The 25,298-nt window shown below is 42.7% G+C and overlaps 1 protein-coding gene across 1 annotated transcript in view; it reads right to left on the bottom strand.

The window, feature by feature from the left end:
• cacna2d3 (calcium channel, voltage dependent, alpha2/delta subunit 3) overlaps positions 1-18,336 on the bottom strand; it is a gene marked incomplete at both ends in the record, with an annotated part of 34,140 nt that extends 15,804 nt beyond the window's left edge. The window contains 11 exons of the mRNA XM_080846097.1: positions 1,922-2,035; positions 4,423-4,512; positions 4,974-5,048; positions 5,356-5,506; positions 6,208-6,268; positions 6,681-6,812; positions 7,758-7,920; positions 11,346-11,405; positions 12,646-12,762; positions 17,605-17,686; positions 18,215-18,336. Of these exons, the coding sequence (XP_080702223.1) occupies positions 1,922-2,035; positions 4,423-4,512; positions 4,974-5,048; positions 5,356-5,506; positions 6,208-6,268; positions 6,681-6,812; positions 7,758-7,920; positions 11,346-11,405; positions 12,646-12,762; positions 17,605-17,686; positions 18,215-18,336 (1,167 nt within the window). The remainder of the gene's footprint in view (positions 1-1,921; positions 2,036-4,422; positions 4,513-4,973; positions 5,049-5,355; positions 5,507-6,207; positions 6,269-6,680; positions 6,813-7,757; positions 7,921-11,345; positions 11,406-12,645; positions 12,763-17,604; positions 17,687-18,214) is intronic.
• Positions 18,337-25,298: the final 6,962 nt, after the last annotated feature.

Genomic DNA, 25,298 nt, shown 5'->3' with positions numbered 1-25,298 from the left:
AGGTTTTGAGCTTCTGATTTACATCTTTCTATATCATTCCAAGTAGTCCGTTCACTTATCTTAACAGAACTTCATTGTAATTAGAAGTCAGTAGCCATATTATAAGGTCCTTTAACGGTACAATCTCAGTAATTCTGTAATGCATACATACAGACTGTACATTGGCCTTACATTAAAATGTACATAGGTCTCAGTTGATAAAGCTGTGCACTGAACTTGTTTGCACCATCTGCAATTGTCCTTAAATTATGACATGGAGTGACAAATGGTACGGCTACATTTATAAGCATGCATTTCTCCTTAAAGATCTGGTTTCTTTTCAGGTTGCTAAATGCAGCATTCAGAGTAAAGTCTGGGTATGAACTCTCTTAACTCTGCTTTTAATGCAATGTAATACAAATGTCTTTATCAGCCTCTTGCACTCTTGCCAATGACAACACATCCTCCCAGCCTCTTGCACTCTTGCCAATGACCCCCCCCCCCCCCCCCATCACTGACTGTTGCAATGCTCCATCTTCCTGGCCTGGCTCTATCTGTCTGTCTGGTGAGAACAAACTTTGGCTTCCCCTGGTGTTGCCCTGCCTCCTCCTCCTCCTCAGGGGAGAGCCCTGTGCCCCGCAGCACCCTCTTACCTCTCCACTCCTCCACTCTCTCTCCCTAAAACTCTATGATGCTTGCAATGGGAAATGCAGACAAACACAACCAGAGGATATGTATTTCACAGTGACTTGACCAACAGAACAGCAATGGGGTCCAGTGGGTAAGATCCACATCCTCTTCCTACCCCTCTCTTTTGCCCTCTCACAGTCTCTCACTCTCTTCCTCTCCCTCCGTCTTAATTTCCTATGCACCACGGCTCCCTTCTCCCTCCATCCCCCTTCATTTTGCTCCCTCTCTCCCTCCTCGCTCCCTCTATTTCCCACTACATTGCTCCTGTCTCACGGCTATAAATGGCTTTTGATATCCTCTCCAGCACGCGGTGCGGTTACAGCGTGACCAGCGTCCCCGGTAGCACACGTGTGTCATTACACACACCTTCTGCTGCGTCGGGCCAAAACACATTTTCCTGCTCAGTGACTTGGGGTGGAAACGTGCCGTCGGAATCCCATCAGTACAGAGAAAGGGACGTGTTGCGACACTCATGTTTGGGTTAGGTTCAGCATGTAGAAATAAGAGGAGCATATGGTTTAAGCCAAATGACTGGGTTGGGAATCGTCTGCACATTAACGCTCACTGACAAACACAAAGAAAGACAAACATGGGTGCTTGCACATAAGGTGCACATAGCATACAGTATATATACCTTTGCATACATATATCTACACCAACTCTCTCTATCTCTCTCTCTCACACACACACACACACACACACACAACTCAAAAACTGTTTATTCAACATGCCCCAGGTATAAAAAATATCACTAAGGGATGTGTCAGCAGTTTCTAATAGAACTGTAACAACCCGATTCCTTAAAGTGTCAGAGGTAGAGAGATGACATTGCCATGCAAACAATCCAAGAACATGCAAGCTAATGAAAAACGGAACCCCCAATAAGACCAGAAATAAATGGTGTGCGTGACAGCGAAGGAGAGGAAATGAGACAGGTAATGAGAGACCGGGATAAGAAAAACTCAGAAAGGAATATATACACCTGGAAAGAGATAGAGAGAAAGAGAGTACATATGTGTGTGTGTGTGTGTGTGTGTGTGTGTGAGAGAGAGAAAGAGAGAGCGATAGAGAGAGAAAGAGAGTACGTAAAGAAAGAGAGTACTAAGAGAAAGAGAGAAAGAAAGGGAAGAGACAGAGAGGACGTAGAGAAAGAGAGAGAGAACGAGAGTACATAGAGAAAGAGAGAGAGAGTATATAGAGAAAGAGAGCAGCAAAGTGCCAGATTTGAATGGAAGATCCTCCATCATCTCACCTTCCTATCGGGCCAGTTGAACTTCTCAAAGACGTCATCATACATCTTTGTAGCTCCATCAGTCACAAGCATGATGGCCTGGCTGCATAGGCTTCCCCGACCCGTCTGGTTGAACTGGATGGTGCAGACAATAAGGCACATAAGTAGATATACTAACGTTTGGCACTAATCCTAATTATTCAAAAGTGTTGAGATGGAGTAGATTAATTCATGGTGAACACAAGATAAATTGATAGATTGACAAGATGATTCTCAGTGTTCGTTCATTCCCAGTTAGGGTTTGTTTATTACTGCATTCTTCATTGAAAGACATTGTGTAGCGTAGTGTAAAAAGGCGTAGTATAAAAAAGCTTAGTGTATAAAAGCTTAGAATAACACAATAGCAACAAAGAACTGCATAACTGCATAACTCAGGACATCACATTGGCTAATGCTTTCATGCATGACTGAAAGCTGTCTATTACATTAACACAGCCGACTGCCATCTGACAGCTCTATGCCTCATCTACACCTCTGTTTTGAATCAAATCATAAATGTTGTTTACTTGCAGCAAGTGCCTGTGCAGTATAACTGTGGCACACAGAGCTCTGTGATCACCCTGAGCCCAGGACAAGAGGTCAGTGTGTGTCTTCAGCGTGTTTGACAACATCAGATGTTGGCCCCTGCCGACAGAGCGCACCCCGTATTAAAAGAGCAGATAATCTGTCCGTAAATAACGCCCGGAGCATGAGTGCGTTAATCCCAGCCGCAGAGATGCATCGCTATAATTAAGTGGCTTATTGTCCCGTGACAGAGGGAACGTGGAGGAGAAAAGAGAGACCGGAGCGATCTGTGTGGGAAACATCAGCATATTCCCCCCTGCGAAAGGACTTTTGGTCCTTTTGGCTCTGAGCACTGGGAAACTGCAGTACGTGTGTGCGTGTGTGTGTGTGTGTGTGTGTGGTGTGGTGTGTAGTGAGTACCTGCATGTGTGTATGAGTTAGTTGGAAAGAGAGAAAGCACAGTGGAGAGAGAGGGAGAGAGAGAGAGAGAGAGCGCACAGAGCACAAAGACTCCAGCCCCCCATCAATCACCCTCCCCCATGGGCCTGGCGGCTCAGTCTAGCGTGGGAGCGCGGCTCCTGCTGCTCCACATTCCCATTTACAGTGAATATGACAAATACCTACAGTTATGGACACCGGCAGAGAGATCTGCATAGCGCTTAGGAGCACTTAAGGGCAGGCAGAGCCATGGCAATGCTATGAAAGTCCAATGTAGTATTTGGACATTTTCAGGCTGCCGTCCGCAGGCAGGGATTTGGTTTGTGCATGCAGGGTTTTAGTGTAAATTGTGTTGGCAGTTAAGCAGTTTCATTGAAAAAACCAGTCTGCCTTGTTTTTTTTATTTCCAAGACCAATCAGAACCTTATCAGGTCGTCTGAGACTTTGTTGATTAGCATATTTATTGCAAAGCTTTAATTAAGTAAAAAGACAAAGATATCAGACTGGACTAGACTCTTCGACTGCAGTGCCTAGCCTGACATGGAGCAGATAAAGAAAGAGTGGACTGACTTTGAGCCCTATCTCCGGTGCGTTGTGTTTTCTCCATTGACAGTATTAATCAGTGCACTTAATTACTGCTATTAATCATGCCTCGGGAAAGAGGTGTCTGTGTGCGGAGGGTGGAACGGGGGGCGCCGGTGAGGCGTTTCTGCTTCAGACACACACAGGACAGACACTCACACATGCACACACACACACACACACACACACACACACACACACACACACATATATATATACAGTATATACTGTATATATATGTACACATACACACACTCAAACATGCACACACACACACACACACACATACATACACATGCACACAGGACACACAACACACATTCTCTCTTACACACAAACACACGCAAACACATACACCCACACACTTCTCCGTTTCTTTCAAATCTCCTTGGGATAACCAAGGGTCTGTGTTAAGGACATTAATGTGTGCCACTAAATCCTCGAACATGCCACCTTGACTTTCCTAGTCCCCATCTGATCTGCAGCCCTCCCTGCCATCCTCTGAGCCCTCGCTGAGGAGGCGGCCGGGAGACGGGAGACAATCTGACACATGGCCTCCTTACTGCCCGGCAGCTCCGCACTCGGAATCACTTCCAATCTGCAGCAGTTCTCTCAACAAAGGACAGACCTCAAAAAGGGTCTTATTTGCACTCCACACCCCATTAGTACAATACGCCTTTAGAAGAGTACTTCTTGTTCACTTTTCGAGTAGGAGAGCCCAACATTGCTCCACTTCATCATATTTGATAGTAAAAATCCTAAACAGTGTCTTGTGATTTATTTGCGCATTAACTATGCACACTCATCCACAGTGTGTTGTGGATAACTAATCTAGAATGTGTTATGGTTGTCATTTTGATTCCATATAGACACTAAAGCTGTACATAACCATTCAGAGTAATTGTAAAACTCACAGATGAAGCTAAATCCTGACCTACCTCATCCAGTATAGTGAAGGCCTCAGTCAGTGCATTACCTAGAAGACCAATTCCTTTGGCAAAAAGCTTGTCCAGATGCTCTCTGAAATGCTGTGGAAAGCAAAAAGAGTCACATAAACAACTAACAAACATGTATCTATTGTATGTATTCCTACTTGTGCTCCAGTATGCAAACGGACTGTAACAGACGGTACACGTCCTTTTTATTTTTTCTTATTGTCTCCTTGATATTCCTCCCTGTATACCCTGTCCACTGCCCTCCCCCTTTTACCTTCCTGTTCTGAGCAGATACTTGTATTCGGTGCTGTATTCTACTGAGGTCTATTCCTAATAAAATTGAGTTTTTCTTTGCCACCATTCCCATACGCTTTGTGTTTTGCTCTTTAAAGTACTTTCAGGTCTGCTCATAGTTGATAGTGGAAGATAAATAAGCACAACAGAAAACTGAACACAATCTCCCACACAGGGCATCTCCTATTCTTGTAAATATGAAAAGACCTTTGATAGCTCATCCTTCTTGTATTGACCAGGAGATAGGAGGTGGTACTCACATGCTTATTGGTCCTGTCAGCCTGGACCAAAGTTCCATTCAGGCAGGGTTCCACATACCGAATCTCCTGATTATACTGTAAGCACACAAGCAGAACATCACATCAGTGTAATTCACCCAAACAACCCTGCATGTGAATACATTAACTGTGGCAGTCTCTCAGTTCATAGAGACAGAGCCTGTTCTGTGAATGCATTGGGTAACTCAGACACGTCCAAAACAGAAGACATCAGTCATATATATCCAAAACATGCATTCTCAGCCACATTCAAATTAGGAGGTACACATATGCACATACACCGAAACTTCCTTTCCTCAAAAGAACACACATGAAAATCAACAGTAAGACTGGATTCATGTTTTCTTTGGGCAGTGCGACTCACAGCGATGATGTTGAAGAAGTCGTCATCACCCAGCGTGTCCAGGATGGAGGAGACGGTCTGACGGGCGATGGTCAGCCTCAGCCCCTTCATGCTGCCACTCACGTCCACCAGGATCACCACGTCCTTTGGAGAAGTAGCCGCCTGGATATACCTGAGAGCGAGCGAGAGAGAAAGGGAGAAAGAGAGAAAGAGAGCGAGAGGGATGGAGAAATTGTGAAACGACTAGAGAATAAGAGGTTATTTACTAACAAGTAAAGACTTATCTGATAATACCTTATAGAACCCCTACCGTGCCAAAGGGCGCTTGTAGTAAATAGAACTGGGTTAAAACTAAATGTTGAACTGACAGGCACAATGCAGATGCAAAGGGGGTGCAGCATAATGTGCAGCTAATTCATTGATTTCAACTGAAATCTTTCTTGTCCCCACAGGGATTTTTTTTCGGTAGCAATAAAGAATTTGCTCCCACTGATCATTATGGTCCTATCAGGCTCCAACCCTGGGCAATAAGCATGGTGAGTGCAGAGCCTCCCTGACTAAGCCAAGCAACCAAGCAGACAGGCCTGCAGCTGGAGCATCAGAGACCAACTTGGAAAACACAACACGAGCACACATCAGGACTAACATTAACGTTCCCCCAGTGTTCTGCAGTGCCATACTAAATAAGACGGGTTAAAAGTGTGATTTAACGTTTGTCCTGTATTATACATTTATATATTGTGATCCCACATACTTTACCATAATTCCTATAATGTATATCTGCGTTTACTAAAGGCAGTGACTAGCAGGTGTCTACCTTTGTGCAGGACAGATTTTGCTTCAGGATGGTAAAATCCTGTTCTGTAATCTTACCATTTCCTGTTCCTGCAGTCAAATGCAATGACACGGTGTTCATCTGGGTACCATTTAGCACCTATTAAACAAACAATTTTTTTTGGGGAATCAGCTCACAATTGCTATAATGTGCTCTGTACAGTACTGTTCTCATACACATTTGAGTGCAAACCCATTTTAAAGAAACTGTCAAATATTCAAAGATTACAGGATTTTACTGAATTTTTATAGAATTAATATAAATTCAAAAATGTTTAATGTCATATTCTGTTTAAAATCTAGAGTCCTTCGTAATATGGCTTGCCACTATGCAGTCCTCCAGCTCTATGATTTGCCATAATTGTGCCCTGTCGCATGCTATAAAGCCTTAACTGATAATTATATTGTAAGACCAAATGATATTACATGGCTATACTGATTTTCTCTGATTTCACAGCTATATCTCACTCTCCGGATGTGTATGAGAACTTGCAGACATTCTGAAAACTCACCAGGGTATTGTCTGAAGAAACCCTTGGCGCTTCCAAAGTACTGCCATATAAGTGAGGGGTCTCTTTCAAAATTGTCCACAAAAACTTTATTCAGAGCTTCGGACCAGTACACACCATTCACAATAGCTGGATCTGAGAGTGAGAGAGACAAAGAGAGATGGGGGAGCCAGAGGGAAGGAGAGGCCGGGAGAGAAAGACGGGAGGTGGGTGTTGGGGAAGTGGAGAAAGACAGGAGAAGAATGGGAAAAGAGAAACATCTTTGCCATTGGAAAAAGGACAAAGAGACACGTTGACCTTTGCCTGCCCTCTGTGCTCCATCTATCACAGCACAAAACAGGAAGCTAAATCAGTCCACCCCAATCAAAACAGGAGGCTAAATCACTCCACCCCAATCCGCCTCTGATCTGCACTAAAGCCCCATGTAAGCTCATAATGCAGCCTGTGCCTTTGTCCTGGTTGGGTGGGGGGTGTAAGAAAAAGCCTACTGAGGAGTCAATTACAAGCAGACAAAAGAGAGGCAGAGCCATTAAGACAAATTACACAGCCCCGTACTTTAACAGAGAGTGTGTGTGTGTGTGTGTGTGTGTGTGTGTGTGGGGGGGGGGGGGGGGGGGGGGGGGTTGGAAGGAAGCCTATATTTATCCAGACTTGAGTGACATTAAATCTTCAGACGCCTCCTGTCCTGTCTTACTGTCCTTCTCCCTCCTCAGTGGGTGGCTATTGACCGTATGACACTGCCCTACCCGTCTGTGACCGCTTGGCCGTCACTCAGAAACCACCGGCCCCAATTGTGCTAAATTGAAATGCCTTTGCTCAGTCAAAATACCTAAAGATCTCTCACTATTGTTTGCAATAATTAAGATTTATAAGCATTTATGATTACATTTTTATTCTAAATAACATTTAAAAGCAAGAGATCTGTAAAGGGAATAACATTTCCTCACAGTTTACTGTTGTACGATTTTTTTTTAAACTATGTGCAGAAATACACGTGCAAGATGTTCTTTAGTGTTGTAAACAGTGTTTTTGACTGCATGATGTGGCAAAGAGAGAGCACCGCAGCCCCTCCCTCAGTACCTTTGTTGTACATGTTGGTGGGCACCTGCACCACGCTGAGGCTGAGGTTGACGGCCAGGTTGTTGAAGTGGTCGTTGGGCTCCAGGAGAAACTCCCCACCCATGTCCAAACTGTTTCCCAGCTCATCCACCTCGTTGATGAGCACGGCGTTGAAGTAGTCATACTGCACAAGAGAGTCAGCCATGACCATCATTCACAAGCAATACCAAAGGTGGAGTGTAAACACATACACAAATCAAATACCTGTGCATTGACATATGTATAACTATATGTATTATGTATATTAACTATATATACAACTACACAGGCTGTATATACTGTACTTCTAACGTCATTCTCTTCAATTTAATATTTATCCCTGCATTTCTTGCATTCTCCACTCTTTGCACTACTTGTTGTGTTTACAATTCACAGCTCCTGTATAGCCATTCCTCCCTGTATATATTTCTTATATTTCTCAGACCGTTGTACTGTTGTGTTGTATTGTTTTTGTGCTGTGTTGTGCTGTATATTTTGTGTAAGTACAATGAGAGGCAAATTCCTTGTTTGTGCAAACTTACTTGGCCAATACATGTAAACGTGATTCTGATATATTATGTATATTAACTATATGGTCAACGCTTTATCACTGCACCTTTGTATGCTTTTGTTTCATGTACACGGTATCAACATGAAGGGAAAAAATACATTATGTTCATTAGGATGTCTTTCTACCCAGTGCAGAAAGTGTGAAAAGAACAAAGGAACAGTTCTGAAACTCGTAACTTGTGCAGTTAAGAAACAGCACATTATCAATCACACACACTGGCAGGTGGCAGTTAAACAATCTGAGAGGGCAATCTATAAATTGTAACCCCAGGTAAGTGTATGGTCTGTCTGAGAGTAGACTCTTTCATTTCGTTTACGTTACATAGTTATTGATTTTTGTGTACTCTGTGTGTTGTGAGTAATTGTGTAGGTGTATATGTCCTTGTGTGTGTGTGTGTGTGTGTGTGTGTGTGTGTGTGTGTGTGTGTGTGTGTGTGTGAGTGTGTGACTGTGACTTGCATTCAAGGCCAAGCTCAGGGCAGGAGGGAACTGTGGCCGCCACCATAAAGCCAGTGACAGCTCATACCACGGCTGGTCAACTCAGTGACATGAAGGGGGTGTGTGTGAGTGAGTGTGTGTGTGTGTGTGTGTGTGTGTGTGTGTGTGTGTGTGTGTGTGTGTGTGTGTGTGTGTGTGTGTGTGTGTGTGTGTGTGTGTGTGTGTGTGTGTGTGTGTGTGTGTGTGTGTGTGTGAGATAGAGAGAAGTGAGGGGGTTGGAAGGCAAATGTGCACATTCAGCAGATGTGACAGCACTGTGGTGTGCCATTGAGTGAAGGAGGACTGAGACAGAGACTACTGTGAAAGGTGTGTGTGTGTGTGTTTGAGTATGTTTGTGTGCATGTGTGCGTGTGTGGTTAAATAGTGTTCACTGCAGCTCTCCCCATACACTGCTCTGCTGAGTCTCGCTCCAAACCCCCAAAGCTACAACGTATTCTTCTCCCTTCACCTGACTTTGGGTCTGGAAACTTTATAGTCGGGCCTCCTACTCCACCTCTTTGCCCTCCTAAACTACTGAAAGTCTTGGAACTTCACTTCTTGTCGAAAGTATCCTCCCCCTGTCCTTCTCTCTCTCTAGACCTGCCCTTTTGGTTATAAACACTCCGGGGGCTCTGTCCTGAGCCAGTGGGTAAGACACAACATTCTGAAGAGAAATGATCCACCTTCAGGATACTTGAATCACCTTCATCGGGTGGCAAATGGTGCTGTGAGTACAAACACCTGAAAGATAACAGCAACTCAAGGTTGCACCGGTCAGTTAGAAACAGCTCTGACACTCATTTTAATGCCGGAAAATAATATACAGTAATGCTTCCATCTCATTATCAATGCTGTTCTTTTGACAGTGACTTATGGTACAGATACCACATTGGGAAAAGGCTATTTCAAGATAGTTTAGAGTGCATGCCATTGCTCAGTGACCAAAATTACTTAATCAGCTTGTAAGTAAAAAGCATCGGACTAATTGTATGCATCATGATACACGCCCCACTTCATTCCCTTTCTATTCCATTGCCTATTCTAATTTTTGCAGAATCGCAAAAAAAAAAATCTTAACTTCTATAGTTACAGGGGAATCTTACTTTATCACAAGGCTAAGAGTGGTAAACAATGTAATGTTAAAAAGCAATGACCCCATATCTGAACTGCAGGGTAAAGTCCACAATTTTCCAAAAATTCTGTAAAAAAGCAGTACAAATATACAGAAATAAAAACAATTACACATAACACGAAACACACAACAAAAAAATATGCCTTTAAGAAATACACTTTAAAATTCATGCTAAAATGCCAGTAATGTAATTTAACTTTTCATGAAATGTCGGTTTATTAAATGCAACTGAGGGAACCCTGCTTATAGGTGCTATTGCAGCCTGTAGTGCAGTTGCGTTTAAATGGACCTGCGCTGCGATTGCTGGATCCCAAGATCAGGTGTGAAACACGCGAGGGATACGGCAATTGACAGCAGCAGTTTTTTGACATAAAACTGCACAAATTACCATTCATTCGCCATGCGTTAAAAACAAATACCCTTCAGTACATTTCTTTTTAAAGAATACCCCAGCATGCCCGGCTTATTCTACATTTTCATGTTTCAGCTTCTTTTGGAAAACAGAAACAAAATGATTTCCCTTGGCCGTTCTTGAGGCACACGTGGGAAACCATGCGTGAAAACGCAAGGTGTCATAAAACGTCAGGTAGCCTACTTGAATGATTGGCTTGTTTGGGCAGTGCGCCGACAGAAGAGACCTCAGCAAAGCAGATGACTAGCGAATACATTTAATCATGACTGATTCAACTGACAAAGAAGATCTGCTTGTGACTTGTTTTAGCCTACCAAAATCAAGCTATACCGCGACGTCTTCGGTGTCTTTTCCGTATTTACTTAGTTTCTTCATTTTGGTATCAGCAAATGTTGCCTGGAAGTATTGGTCTACCGGAATCGAAATAGTCGTTTGCAAATTGACCGTTTTGTAGAAAATGAGACTCGAGCCGAGACTCGTCTTAGCCTGAAGTCAGCTTCATCTGGTTCCTCCTGAAAACTGCGGTGGGGCAAGGGGGGGGGGGGGGGGGGGGGGCGGGACGTTACCCCTGAGCAAATAAGACCGTAGGCCTAATAATATGGTGAAGCGCTTAACAGAACTGTACAAGGATATTCATTTTGTACATACAACACATATGAAAAAAAATCTCTTCTGTGGTCACAATGTTTGGTGGGAAAATATAATTACAGTACCAAGATAAGGAATTCGGATCACTCTGAAAGTGATAAGGTAGCCTCGATTAGACAGTTGCTCGGTTCTAAACAGAAACCCTTAAAAAAGTTTCTACATAAAACGGCATTATCTGCTCGGGAGTGGTCGTTGCAGTTAGAGACACCGGTGTTAAGGATGGCCCATTCGTCTCATTTTGTATGGTTAATTTCACTCTTACATAGCCAACCTTACTCCAGTGCTGTTTTGCTTGATGATATTTCTGCGTATGTTGGTTTTCTTCTCTCACCTGTAGGTCTGGATTCTCCTCGTGTTCATGGTGTGCTTCTTCGGCTGCTTCCACGATGCGCTGTGAGAGGGGAGGGGGTAAAGGTGCAGTAGTGTTATCAGCTTTTCGAGACACTGAAGGACAATTATAAACGAGTCATGTACAAAGCTTGCAGATAGCATCGAATACATTGATTTGTTTGGAACTGAGAGCAACTGATAGCACGAATAGGGTAAAATATTCCAGTTACTAGATTTAAGTTTTTTTCTACCGGCTTAACACATAATAAGGCTTTACTGAAAATATTGTATGCAATGTGAAATCCACGGTTTATCTTTTAGTCCGTAAAAAACGTGTAAACGCTTGTAAACCTTATATAACTGACAAGCATGAAATAACTTTGCTTTCACGTCTGTATGAGACCTCAGTGTTTCCGATGGGCTATGCAATAATAACTGATTATAATTTCCCTATAGCAGTTGACTGTAGAACTGGTCTGACGCGCATAAACCATTTTTTAAACTGCGCATTCCATATATCGTCAAATGGCATGGTTCCTCCAATAATTAAATGTGTTATACCATTGTTATCCAACAGATACAAATATGAATTTGTTTCGCTGCTTTGGGGTGATGATATTTTTTTAACAGTTTTTTTTATTGTCAGCCTACATTTTGCTGAGTCTCTGTGGCGAATGGACTTTTACGCAACATTCCTTGTGAGGTGGAAGGTGGGACAATATCTACATAAGAATGGAAAATATCAATTCTTGCACAGTTCTCAATGTTCCATTAAATAAAGAACTGAATTTATGAGTAAGCATGTTTCATTTTAAATGTATCCTGCACCTGCAGTTCAGAGCAGACGTCACTATTTCGCCAATCTGGTGGCTAGAGATAGCGTTATCTCTTCCAAACACACACGAAGTGAAACAATTACTAGGTATGAACGCGAATCCCTTCTACATCCAAATGACAGGGGGAGGCCATAATTGCGACGTTTATAATATTACCTTGTAATGAATCTTTCCTGTTCAACTACAGGTTCTAAGCCATATCACGGAGCCGACCGGGCCCATTAATGATTTTAAATTCACCTGAAGGGTGGCAAATGTTACATTACAAAATGTAAAAAAAGACTGACTAAGAGTACATGCAAAAATAACGTTCATACGAAATAACCAACCAAAGAACTTTTAAGAAACACATTTTGTTCTCAATTATAAGTAATTTCAAAAAAGTAATTCAAATATTGATAAATATTGCTTTATACATAGGCTAGTATCTGGGATTAAGGAAGGCTAATGTCATGATTTACATACCTGGACCGCCTCTGCTTTTTTTCGGAACATCTCTTCCATGTTTTCTGCAACTTTTTTCACAAGTTTTGCGCCGTCTATGTCTTCTACTCGGCCTCTTCTCTCAAACTCTTTGTATTTCTACAAGAAGGTTTTATAATTAATACATTATCATTCTTCTTTGGACATAAATAAACAACAATCCACACTCACACTTAAGTCACATCACGTTTTTTCTTTAAAACATGATATATTTAGCGTTAATGCCTCCGAAATGCATTCAAATTATTAAATGTGGTAGGACTTAGACTGCCACCAAAATAAGGTTAAAAATCTAGGAAACAAGGACACCTTTCACCATTACCGTTTTCATTTAAAAAAAATAAAAACGGATAAAAGAGAAAGATACAGGAGAGGAAAAGGTAATGGATGTAATATATTCTGTCATTGACAAATAGCGCTGGTGCTTTTTAATGGCATGCAGTTTCTGCTCTAGTAGGTGATCTATGCTATCTGTCTAAAGCTGTGCCAGGACTAGGGTCAGGGACAGGGCAACATTTGAGTTTGCTGGGTCAATCACTCCAATCTTAACTGACCATAGGTGTATGGAGCATCAGTACAGGATGCTTATACTCTTACTAGTATACTCACACATACCCACACAGGAACAGAAATCCACACGCACAAATACACACACACTAATAAATGAATGGTGTTTTAAACTGTTAATGGTTGAAAGTGAAGACGAAAAGGAAGAATGAGGTAGAAGGCAGGAGTTCGTAAGCAGCAGCAGCTACTGTAAAGCCAGTCTAGCACTTATACCCTGGTCGGAAGGGAGCTGAGCCTTAACGCAGGACTGTCAGACTTCAACACCTGGTCTTGCTTATGAGGACATTCCAGTCAAATCTCCAGTCAGTCTCATCAGCAAGTCTACGGCAGAGGCGTTCTGATCCAGGGCAGACTTTTATGAGGCTGAACAGCAATTGGCTCAGGAGGTGCTGCGGGTCTGAGCGAATGGTGGAACAGGGCAATGTGGGTGGGCCGGCCGCAGCAGGAGGGGTGTGGCCACATCGAAGGGACCATGCACCGTTGGAGGGTAATTGAAATGGAGTCGGCGTGCGGCAGAAAGATAATAACGTGTCAAGCCTGGGTGAATGTGGATAATGAACTACACCTCCGACGATGCTGAGTCGGCAGGATGCGAAAAGGATGAGTGGCGCTACACGCCAAGCTGGACAGAACTCACTAGCACAGCAGAGTCATAGGGACACACGCAAAACCACACGAACATTATCAGTCTTAATTAAATACAGCACATCTAACTCAAACTTACACAGACAAGTTATGCATTACACCCAAAATAAAGAGAACAATGCAGATATATTCATACAATGATATGCTTAAAAACATGAATGAACAAAAGGACCTCCACATTATTTGCATCAACTTAAAGAAACATAAGCAAACATGCACAAACACACACACACACACACACACACACACACACACACACTACCATGCAGCAGCACCACCATCCCACTTCCCTGCACTCCCCCACCCTTCCTGAAAACAGCAGAACACGGGCGACAAATTACCCCATGAAAAGGAGAGTGCGGAGCAGCAGTGAGGCGGAACACTTCATTTCACGCCTGTCCTCCCAGCCTCCCCACCCTCACAGCCCCCCTCCCCCCTCAACCCTCAAACCCCAACCCATCATCACCGCCACTGAACTCAGCCTCATCAATAGCTGTGATTATTACCCCGGGCCTTTGGCACAAGGGGCTGAGGCGATGGAAGCAGACCCTTTGCACTCTGGATGGACACCCAAACCCCTCAGCCACCCCTTAGGCCTGGCCCGCCACGGCCCATCGCCATGGGACACGAGCCTGAGGTAGAGGTCTGGTATGAGTTGGCTCATGGTTCATGATGATCTAATGATTGCTCCTTAATGATCTTACTCATGCGCACACACAGCACGACTGAGGAGGAACATATTGGCATGGCCCCCTCCTCCTTGTCATGGTCTGTAAGTTCGGGACAATGAAGAAAGTGCAAACGTTTGCACAAAAAGGGAAGAGAGGAGAGAGAACAAAGGCAGGGGGAATTTCTGTAGATTTTGCAGAGATAGGACAGTAGGTATCGCTGGACTAGTAATGGACCTGGGGCCATTATGGCTCTTTCCTGGGCAGCGGGTGTTTGTGTGAGACGGCAGCCTCGTCTCCATCTGACAAATGCAGCCAATAGCTGCAGGGAGAGCAATCTCCCACCATCACCCACATGCCATACACGGCCTGGAATTATACTGCAGTCATGGTGTATCAAAACAGTCTCAGACACAAAACACAAACTGCTACTAAGAGTGTTTCCCAATACACACAAACACACTCTTTCACATTAGAACACACTTTCACACAGACACACACATACAAAATATACTCACATTTTAAGGTTACTTCACTATTTCTGAAAGAAATAATCGGACATACCGTCACACACACACCCACACACACACACACACACACACACAGTAGCCTGTTTTGTGTGTAGGTAATTATATAGGTAATGTGTGAGTGCTGTTGGGAGTGGAGGCAGCCGCAGCGGTGTGGAGCGGCTCTGGACTCTTATCACAGAGGAGCAGTGAGAGGCTCCCCCGCTGATGAATGTTCTGGAGAGAGGGATATTTATCTCAGCACATTCATCACTGCTCAGCTCACAACAGTACACAATACAGTCCAGTCTGCACACGTTACTGTAGTCACTACAAATACGCACACACACAGACGCACACACACAAACGCACACACACACACAGACACACACACACACAGACACACACACACACACACACATACACACAAGCGCACACATGGACACACCATATATATATTTATATGGTTCACGTTTAGTTTCAGGCAAGTACTTTTCAACACTTCTTTGTTGCTGATCATTTATATTGTACAACAAGCTGTATCTGCTGCTATTACAATGCACTGTATTGATCATTTGTAACTCACCGAATTACAGAGAAAAAATCTCTTGAATTAAACCCTGATAAAAACACTGATATAAACACTGACAGAGACACGATAGTCCTTAAAATACACTCTAATGGTGTTTGATGGTGTACAACTAAAACCTGCTGCTTTGAAGGTTGGTTAAGGAATAATAACTTAAGTTCTGTTCAATCACACCACAACTATTCAACTAAAAAAATTGAAGGATCAATACACATTTGATAATACAGAGGAAGACTTTTACATAATCCTTTACAATGACTCGATTTAATGTGGGATGTGCATACCTGTAGAAAGCCTAAAACGGTTCTCTAAAAATAATACATAACAATTTAGTTTGGTAAACACATATGAATACATATCAAAGTGTGCTTGAACTGAAAGGGTTTAATTTGGTTGTGATGCACTTTAAAGCATTTGATGGTATGTAGTGATACATTTAATGAGGCATTTCAGATTCATTCATCTAAACTACGTAAATGTATATACATATAAATGTATATACATTAACATATACAGACATACATGAAGCTTTCATGTAAAAAAGTGACTTCACTTAAATTTAATAGAAATTTTTCATTTGTTTTCAGTTTTACAGTATTTGTAAGAAAATGCTAAGCTGATTCCAGCTTTTAACATTCACATTGCAATTGAGGGCACTTTGATCACGGCAAAATCAGTGACCGGATCTGTTTGAACAACAGCTGATTGTGAAAAATGACTGCCGCAAAGCACTGCACCAAGGTTGTTAGGTACCACATGTTTAACCGCACTGATATAGGGGAACTCAGATTTTGTCCAACCATGCCAAACATGTTGATTTCATTCAAGTCATATTTATGACTAACTTTTTAAAATTGTTTATAATAAAATTAACATGATTTCTGTAACAATTCTGATGATTGATATAATTATATAATATTTTATCTTAGCCATTTTATACCGCTATCTGTATTCATGATGTGTGCAATTTTGTGGTTCATTTAACATGTACTAAGCAAAGCGTAATTATACACACACTATGCCAGCAATATGGCCATGAGGTTTAAAGAGATGGATGTGTGCACATGCTGCACCACAAATAAACTGACTTTACTCAGTGAATGTACAACTAAACACCCCAACTCAACCGTAACTTCGTTTCCATTCACACACTGGCTGCAGAAACTGGATTACATTACACAATAACTAAAACATATTTTATAACCTGGGTGATTTTATTTCTTTATTTTGCAGTGTGCAAGCCACCATGAATGATTCCTCTGGAAATCTGAGTTGACACATAAGCAGCTGTCCAAATGCTATAGAAGTATTTGGACATACAGTATGTGTGACATAAACATAAATTACTCTCTTCTATGATCTACAATCACCTCTATGTTCTCCAGTGACAACTGTAAAAAAGGCTTCTCACCCACATCCCCTATTTTATAACAACTATGTACTGGCCTGCTCTCTTATCAACGTATTGGCTAAAAAAACACATTTGTATGCCGTTATAAGGAAATCTCAAACATGTTGAGACATACAAACACATGGGCGTGCACATAAACACACACGCACAAACACAAACAAATGTTTCCCTCAGGTTATTTGGGTCCAGAGGCTAAACTCTTGGAGGATGAACTAGAGATGCGATCACAGGAGAGAAGAGCACTAAGGGTAATGGACCATGCTTTCATATATACACACACACACACACACACACACACACACACACACGCAAACACACAAACCCAGCAGTAGCAGAACAGCTGAGTCTCACAGCCACACACACCTGAGTCTTCCCTGCTTCAGCCATCTGTACCCATGTGAACTGTGAATATCAGCAGCATACAGATATGGCACAGCATTGACTAAGATAGATAGATAGATAGATAGATAGATAGATAGATAGATAGATAGATAGATAGATAGATAGATAGATAGACTTATAGATAAGTAGGGGATAGGGGTAAGGGTAACACACCTTCTGCAGCAGCTGGGATCCTGAATATTTTGCAGCGATGGACTTTATTTCCCCTCCAAACGCAGAGGCCCACAGTTTCACCCTGACAGCACACATTTAAGCAAAGTAACATTCAAAATAAAATACAAATTGTAAAACAACTTACTCAAGCAACGTTATTCTAATTGACATATACGTAATGTCTTCCTGTAAATCGGAGTGTGTTGCTATCACAGCCCTAAATAGTTTTATTCTGTCATGACTTGTTCAGCAAAATTGGCGTCTAATGATAAGGTGTTACCAGTTACAGATGTGCTAAGATAGCAAAATGGGAAGGAACCTTTCACACCACGCATCTGTCTTGGGCTTAATAAAACTAAGGTGTAAAGTCACTTCACAAATACTCGGTAAAAACATTAATAAAAACATTAATAAGTCTACATTAAGTCTACATTAATAAGTCTACACTTTATGTCTTCATTATGTTTGTCCCACTAGTGCATTTTATGTGAACCTAGGTCAATCATCTGCAACTGCAAAAGAAGAAAATCTTGAGTGCAAGGATTAAACTGGACTGACGCAAAAACCATAACGCACAGAAATAAAATATTTTGGAAGACAAAGGACTCACACTGACAGTGGGATCCCCTGTTGCGACCCGGCAACATCCACGATAGTCACACCTGGGCTAATCCAAACCAGAAAACTCGCACAGTACACCTGCGAGTAGACAAATCCCCGGTTCCACTGCATCTTAACTGCCGCTCAATCTTGCCAGCAGTTCGCAAAGAAGCTCCACCAAGGAGTTCTCCCTTTTAATCCCCGAGCAAAAAAAATAAAAAATCCGCCGTACTACCCGTTCATGCCGTGATGCTTCTTGAGCGAAACGCGAAAGGGCAACTGTCAAAAAGACAGCTGGACGTCCAGGGAGAGAGGAAAGTGTGACCTAACGATCATCTACAGTGGCCTCTTGCCGCCCTGGGCTCGTAACAGTAAGATGGAAGAGGTAGGGATTGTTTTCGGTGACCCGCAAAAAAAAAACTGTATCTGATAATGCCTTTTATCAGGGCAGGTTATTGCATAGGTTACTTTCTAGAACGGCTGCACTGGGTCCGGTGGCCATGATAAGCAACACTTTCGGGTCACCCTGTCAAGAGAGCCACGAGGCACTGACACTGCGATGACGATAGAAAACCCAAGTACTTTGCGCTGGAGGAGGGGTTGGTGAGGGAAAAAGAAGGGGGTGGAATTCCGAACTGCGAATTTATATGGATTGCAGTTCTCAATATGTTGTGAACGCGCATAGAGTAGAGGAAGGGGGATGTATGCGAAACTTTCAGACAGGAGCGCGCGCAGTTATCGCTGGTGATCCGTCATATGGCAAACCGCACCACGTCAGGAACGCCACCGAGAGGTAATCACTGCCGTAACTGTCTCCAACGAAGGGAAAGAGTAGATAAAATGTGGCTTAAAAACATATAATGTTTAAAAAGGCTGAGATTAACATGTCGACAAAAAAAACCCGACTGTAGCATCCAGTAGATGACCAAAAGGACCAAGGGCTCAATTTAAAAGAAAAATAAACGCGTGCATATGGGCTATATTTAATAATTGTAGTGTAGTGTAGTGTTTGTTTCCGTGTATGTATGAATGACGTAGAATAGTCCATGGTGCAGTGTGAAGAGTGATAAGTGTTTAACTCCATGTGTAGTGTTCTAGGGTTAGTAGAGTGTCTTGTGGTTTTTTCCCATGCTAATTTTCTTTTAGCGAGTCAGCGTGTTATGATTTATGCCACCGTGTGGTATTCCTCATGGGTTAGCCTCAGGGGTGTTTCTCGCAATTGAAAAGATCATTGGCTAAATCAAGTTAGCCCGGCACTTTTTATTTATTTTTATTTTTTGGGCATTGGTAGGTTGGGTAGGTATGTCCACCTCGAAATTAAGATTACATGCGCGCCAAAAGAGAAAACAATTGTGGGATATTTTTTATCTTTAACTTACATATAGGCGACTGCTTTTATAGTCATTTCAACAAAGCAAGTCTATTTGAACTTAATTGATCTGGGCCTCCCGATAACGACGTATTTTAACGGCCTACGTGGATTTTTAAGACATAGTAGACTCAGTAACATTTTCTATTTACGAGCGTTTCCCGAACATCATCTAAAAGTCAGGTGCACGAGCGTAACGTGCACGAGTCCTTAAGTACTCTTTAGTGGTTGGAGCTGTCCATCACAGTGGTTCTGAAAGTAACGTAATCGATGTCAGAAGAGTCGATTTTCTCACTTGTGTATAGGCTCATGAATGAAGTTCCAATATAACAAGTGTCGACATAAGAACAATACCTCAATAAATATATATAGGCTAGAAAAGATCAAATAAAAAACATCACTCAGGGCATAGTTACGCCTTGTTGCCCTAGCTATCAGGGGGGAAACGATCTCCAATAGCTGGAGGATTACCCCCCGGGGCAGGCGATAACGTAACATTATCTCCCCATCTGATAATGTGTCGAGGGGGTTGAAGCGTACCTCAGCTCCGCGTTAATTATTACAAGACAGCTGGGCCGTCGCCGAATCCTGTTGTTCATTTGAATTAGTCTCTGCAGACCCGCCATCTTTACTCCTCGAAGAGTGTAAAGGCGCCTGCTTGCTTCAGCGTTGGGGTTAATTGTTGCGCAAAATTTACTCAGTGCAGTTCATGCTCCCAAAGGTTGCGCGTGTTGTCATGAGCCTGCCATTTGCTTGGCAGATAGAAAGCTGTTTCCCTAACAGAAAGTCTGAAGCTTGAAGTACCTTTCAAACCTTTGCTTGGGTAGCACTGTTAAACTGAGCAGACATGCAGACTACATTAGTAATCTCATCGCGTAACATTCGTTTTCTAAAAACAATCACATAGTATTGCATGTTTTACTGTGGTAGAAAATACGTTAGCTTAATGCTAACGTATATGGGGAATCCTATAGAGACCGCGCTAGGTATTAGCATCAATTAATTCACGTTAATGTTTTTGTATGAGCCTGACATTTGCTCTGCAGATAGATAACAGGTTCCCTAACAGAAAGTCTGAAGCTTGAAGTTCTTTTCAAACCTTTACTTGGGAAGCACTGTAAAACTGAGTAGACATGCAGACTACATTTTAGTAATCTCATCGCGTAACATTCGTTGATAGAATGCAGGCTGCGAGGCTCGCGTAAGACCTTACGTAAAAAATTATGCAAGTCTAGAAAAAGGGGCCGACGCACGCAAGACGTGAAAAGTCGCGCAAGGGGCTTGCGCGGCCTCTTGCGCTTGCGCTTACGTTTACGTCCCCGAGCATAAACCAGCCTTAACTCAGCACTACCTTGATATAGGCTAGGTGCCAACCTCTTGATTGATTTCCAGCCAGGCTCAATGACATGTCAATTTCCTAATATTGCAGCCTAACTACACAGTCAGAAAAGCCATCTCCTTAGTTCACTAACATATTATTTTGTATAATCTTTATTTTCAAATACTCAATATTCTTTATTTCTATTTTGATGGGAATAGGCAGGTGAAACAATGACATTCTCATGATGTGCTATACATAGAAACATCGTTTGGATTTCTTCTATAATAGTGTAACCGAGCGTTGGCACTTATATCTTTTATCACAAGAATGACACATGCGTTGAAGGGTAAACAGTCTCGTTTACTTCGTATAGACAAGAAGTGAGTCAGTCACAACGTACAACGTGGGAGCTGGAATACTTCTTTCCAAGTACGGAAACCCAGAGGGGATAAAATACATTCGCTCTTCACAAAGCTAGTCTGTTACAATAGGCCGAACGACGCCCCTGGTGGATTGCATCGCTAAGTGTGAAGTTAAGTGTGAAGTTCGCTAAGTGTGAAGTTACTACTGGTCCTGACCACACGTAGAATTCTTCTCAGCGAAAGATCAATTTAAGCTAAGTGCGGCGTCGGGAAACTGCTCTGGGCCTAGTTTCCCGTTAACGACGTATCTTAACGGCCTACGTGGATTTTGGCGACATCATAGACTCATCATTGCCGTAAGTGCGGCGTCGGGAAACCGCTCTGCAATATCCCTCTTACGACCGATTTCAAGTCCTTTTTAGCGTTCGGGAAACTGGGCCCTGCAACGTAGGATCCCTCTTACGACCGATTTCAAGTGCTTTTCGCGTTCGGGAAACGAGGCCCTGAGAGAGAGAGAGAAAATCTTGGCCGTCACTTGACAGATACATTTGTGCATACCCAATGTTGGATACGCACGCTTGATGATTTACATTGGGTTTTCTTCTCGAAATTGCCAAGACGGCTAGATTGTTTTTAATACCCGGAGCTTTTCATATGGGTGTGCACGTCCTCCAACTTTGTGTACTGTATAGTGCTTGACTACACGTCCCCTTCTTTTGTTTGGACGCTTAGAACACTTGGGCTATAGCCACTGGTTAGCATCTTTTTCCACCCCAAGTCAGTCTGTGTGTAAAGCCTGCTCCAGTTTCCATTCTGTATTAGAGTCTGAAAGCATATGCTAGTCCACAAAACAGACAAAGGTACACATTGTGAGATCCCTTTATTATTATTGATTATTGGGATCCAAAGATGATCACGCTTGAGAAAATGGCTGGGGCTACATCTGAGAAGTATTATTCCTAAGTGCTTGCAGGCGACCCTGTATATGTCCCCTATTGATAGCTAGGAGTGGTGGATGGAGACAGCGCCCCACAACCAGCGCAAAAGGGGGTGTTAGCCCACCTTCAGTGACCTTCAAGAGGAGCTCACACTACAGGCTTTAGTTTGGGGTTTGCAGCCAGAACTGTTGTGGGAGCATATCTGTCTGAGCTCTCCTGGCTCTCTGATTGCAGGCTCAGCGGCTTGGACATGTCCTATGTTTTTCTGGGCAGAAACACTGTGTGAGGCAAGCCGAGCTGAGTGAGAGTGAGGAGGAGATGGAGGCGACTAGCCAGGCAGCAGCAAAAACCCTACAATGCCCAAAGCAGGGTCACTGGCCATCAGCGAGCCAGTCAGAGGGACGCTACCGGTGTGGGGAGGCTGGGCATATCGCAAGCCATTGCCCGGTGCCCCGTGATCCTGCTCAGTTACCGTCTATAGGTGGGTGTGTCTAGAGTGAGGGTTCAAATATTTGGTTCATTAAGGCTTGGGAAAAGAAAACATAAATCCAACACAAAATGCAGATTTGGAAAACCTTAATAAAAATCCGATGCAAAAATGTATTAATAAAAATAAAATAAAAATCTCAAAGAAAAATTCTCAGAGCAATGGCAAAATCAAGCAAAAGCAATATCTCAATAAGCCTGCTAACCCTCTGATCAAGTATGGGACAAAATTCAGCAGACAAAACTCACATACTGTACCTGACAAAGGACTAACCACACTAAATTGAACAGGTGAACATATAGAAAGGGGGCCAGCACCATTGACAACAAAAGGGGTACACACAAAAATCTAAAAATACACATTAATCACCTGTCTAATTACCCTAGGAACCATTATAAAGGTTCCCCCTGTCTAATTACCCGAGGAACCATTATAAATGTTACCCCTGTTGACCGACAAGCCAGTAATTAATCACATACAACTATTCTGCAAGACAATTTTTTGCACCAACTCCAATCAATAAAATAAATGTTGAAAGTATAATAAAACCGCCACAGCCTCCTTTCAGTCTTTTCAAGCAGAGCCTCAAAGGGCTGCGCAAGAGTCAATGACGCCAGTTTTGAGAGCTTCTGGAACAGTTAACCAACATCTTTGCTGCCAGAGACGAAGACTGCACTTCCTGTAGCCTATGTAACCCTACTTTAACGTCAAAAGTGGCTTCTGGCATGTCGAGCTAGTTATTCTCCGCTCCATTGGGATGATACAGATGGCTGAGAATGCATATGGGAAGAAACTCAGCTCCTGAGGTCTTTCAGTGAAAACTCACACAAGCACTGGATGATCTGCCTGGAGGCTCTGCACATTATTGCAGATGATGTGCTGATCACAGGACAAAGTGAGACACAAGAGGTAGCTGAGTATGATCATGACAAGTTAAGGCTGTTTCTTACATGCATTCTCCATGACAATATTCTGTATGGCCAAATAAGAGTAATGGAAAGAGTATGCTTTGATAGTGTGTGTTTGATGGAAGTCTGTATGAAGCAGCCTAAAATTAACTAGTCAAAGCCCTGGGTGTTTCAAATAGTGAAGTCCATGTTACTCTTAAAAACACTGCCTGGGTTGTTGATAGGGAGTCGGAGGCAGTTGATGTCTACAAAACACTGAACACATGAAAGAAGTTAACTTTCATTATACTCTGTTAGAACAGAGTTATTACAGAATATTGTTAGTAAGTAGTAAGCAATGGTTTAAGTGAAACAGATGCCAATACACACCTTATATGTGTTTTTCATGTTGGTGTGGGTATGGACTCACATAACATAGTCTGAGTGTAAAATCTAGAAATGCCAACACTGTGTACCTATATGAATACTAGCCCAAATAAAACACCTGCTACTAGCAAGCTGTATGTAAATGTGAATATGAATGTTGTGATTCCACTTCAAGAGCATCTCAATGGCGTGTCCGCCCACGGAGTTTTAGACAAGACAGTAAGAGAGTTGAGGGCAAGCCAAGTACAAACAGTCAGAGGCGTCAATCTCCACCACACTGCACAATCCCCAACATCAGCATAATGCACCCAGTATTGTAACGTTTTCTTTCATTCTCGTTTTCAAACTTAAAAAGGTACTCACACTTGGTCCTCAGTGCTGCTGCTCACTGCATTACACAGATCCTTCCCTCAGTTTTTATCAAGTTAGCAGCAATAATAACACAAAAAAGTGCAGAAAACTAAACTGTCCTGGGAAAAACAGGATGTCGGGTCCCCCTATGCATACATTTGTCTTCTGTTCCAACTCATGAATACATGTCTTGTGTGATGGATTCTAAAATTACCCTGTGATGCTCTGCAAAGAATTTTCCATGCGGCCACCCTCCAATGCCACACCATAGGGGCACGGGCCCTCCTGATTAGCACTTGATAATGATTGGGGCTGCACGCGAGGGCTGATATATCATGGGCGTCCGCGGACTGTAACCCATCTCAAGGGCTTGTGATTGGCTATGTAATTAAGCCTACATCATGCATCAGGAGAGCCGTGGCTGGAACGTGATGCCAAAGAGATGGAAGACGGACAGAAAGGAGCAGCTGTGCTCTCAGCTATATGGCCCCTCCTCATCTGGCCAACGTGATGATCCACCTATTCCGCTAATCAGGCCAGCCTACCCAATAGGTCTGCACATTGTAAAACATACTGTTTGGTTTATGAATGCTATGAGATTTATTGTGTATTTCAGAACATGTGTCCGTGGTTAACATAATTGAAGATGAGAACGCCACTACACCATCCCTCTTAATTGATTCACTGAGTTTCTGAAATATTGTAGTTTCATGCATAAAATGATCAAATATTTGGCCACATTACTTGCTGGGCTGAATTTAGCCACCAGCCTATCCTTTTGGTTTGTAAGATACTTTATGTAGCTTGTGAGGTGGGATTAAAGTGAGTCATCATGAGGGGGTTGGGTTTCCCAAAAGCAATGTAAACTTAAGCAGTTTGTAAAATCTCACTTACAAATCATCTTACAACAGCAGAGCATTTTCCCGAAAGCATCGTAGACATGTAGATTTATGTGTGCTCCAGAGCACTCGTGGACGGCTAAAGACCCAATT

The sequence above is a fragment of the Sprattus sprattus genome, assembly GCF_963457725.1.
Source record: "Sprattus sprattus genome assembly, chromosome: 10".
In the NCBI taxonomy this organism is placed as follows: domain Eukaryota; kingdom Metazoa; phylum Chordata; class Actinopteri; order Clupeiformes; family Clupeidae; genus Sprattus; species Sprattus sprattus.
Note: the sequence above shows the minus strand (reverse complement) of the source record. Positions and strands in the feature narration are given on the sequence as shown.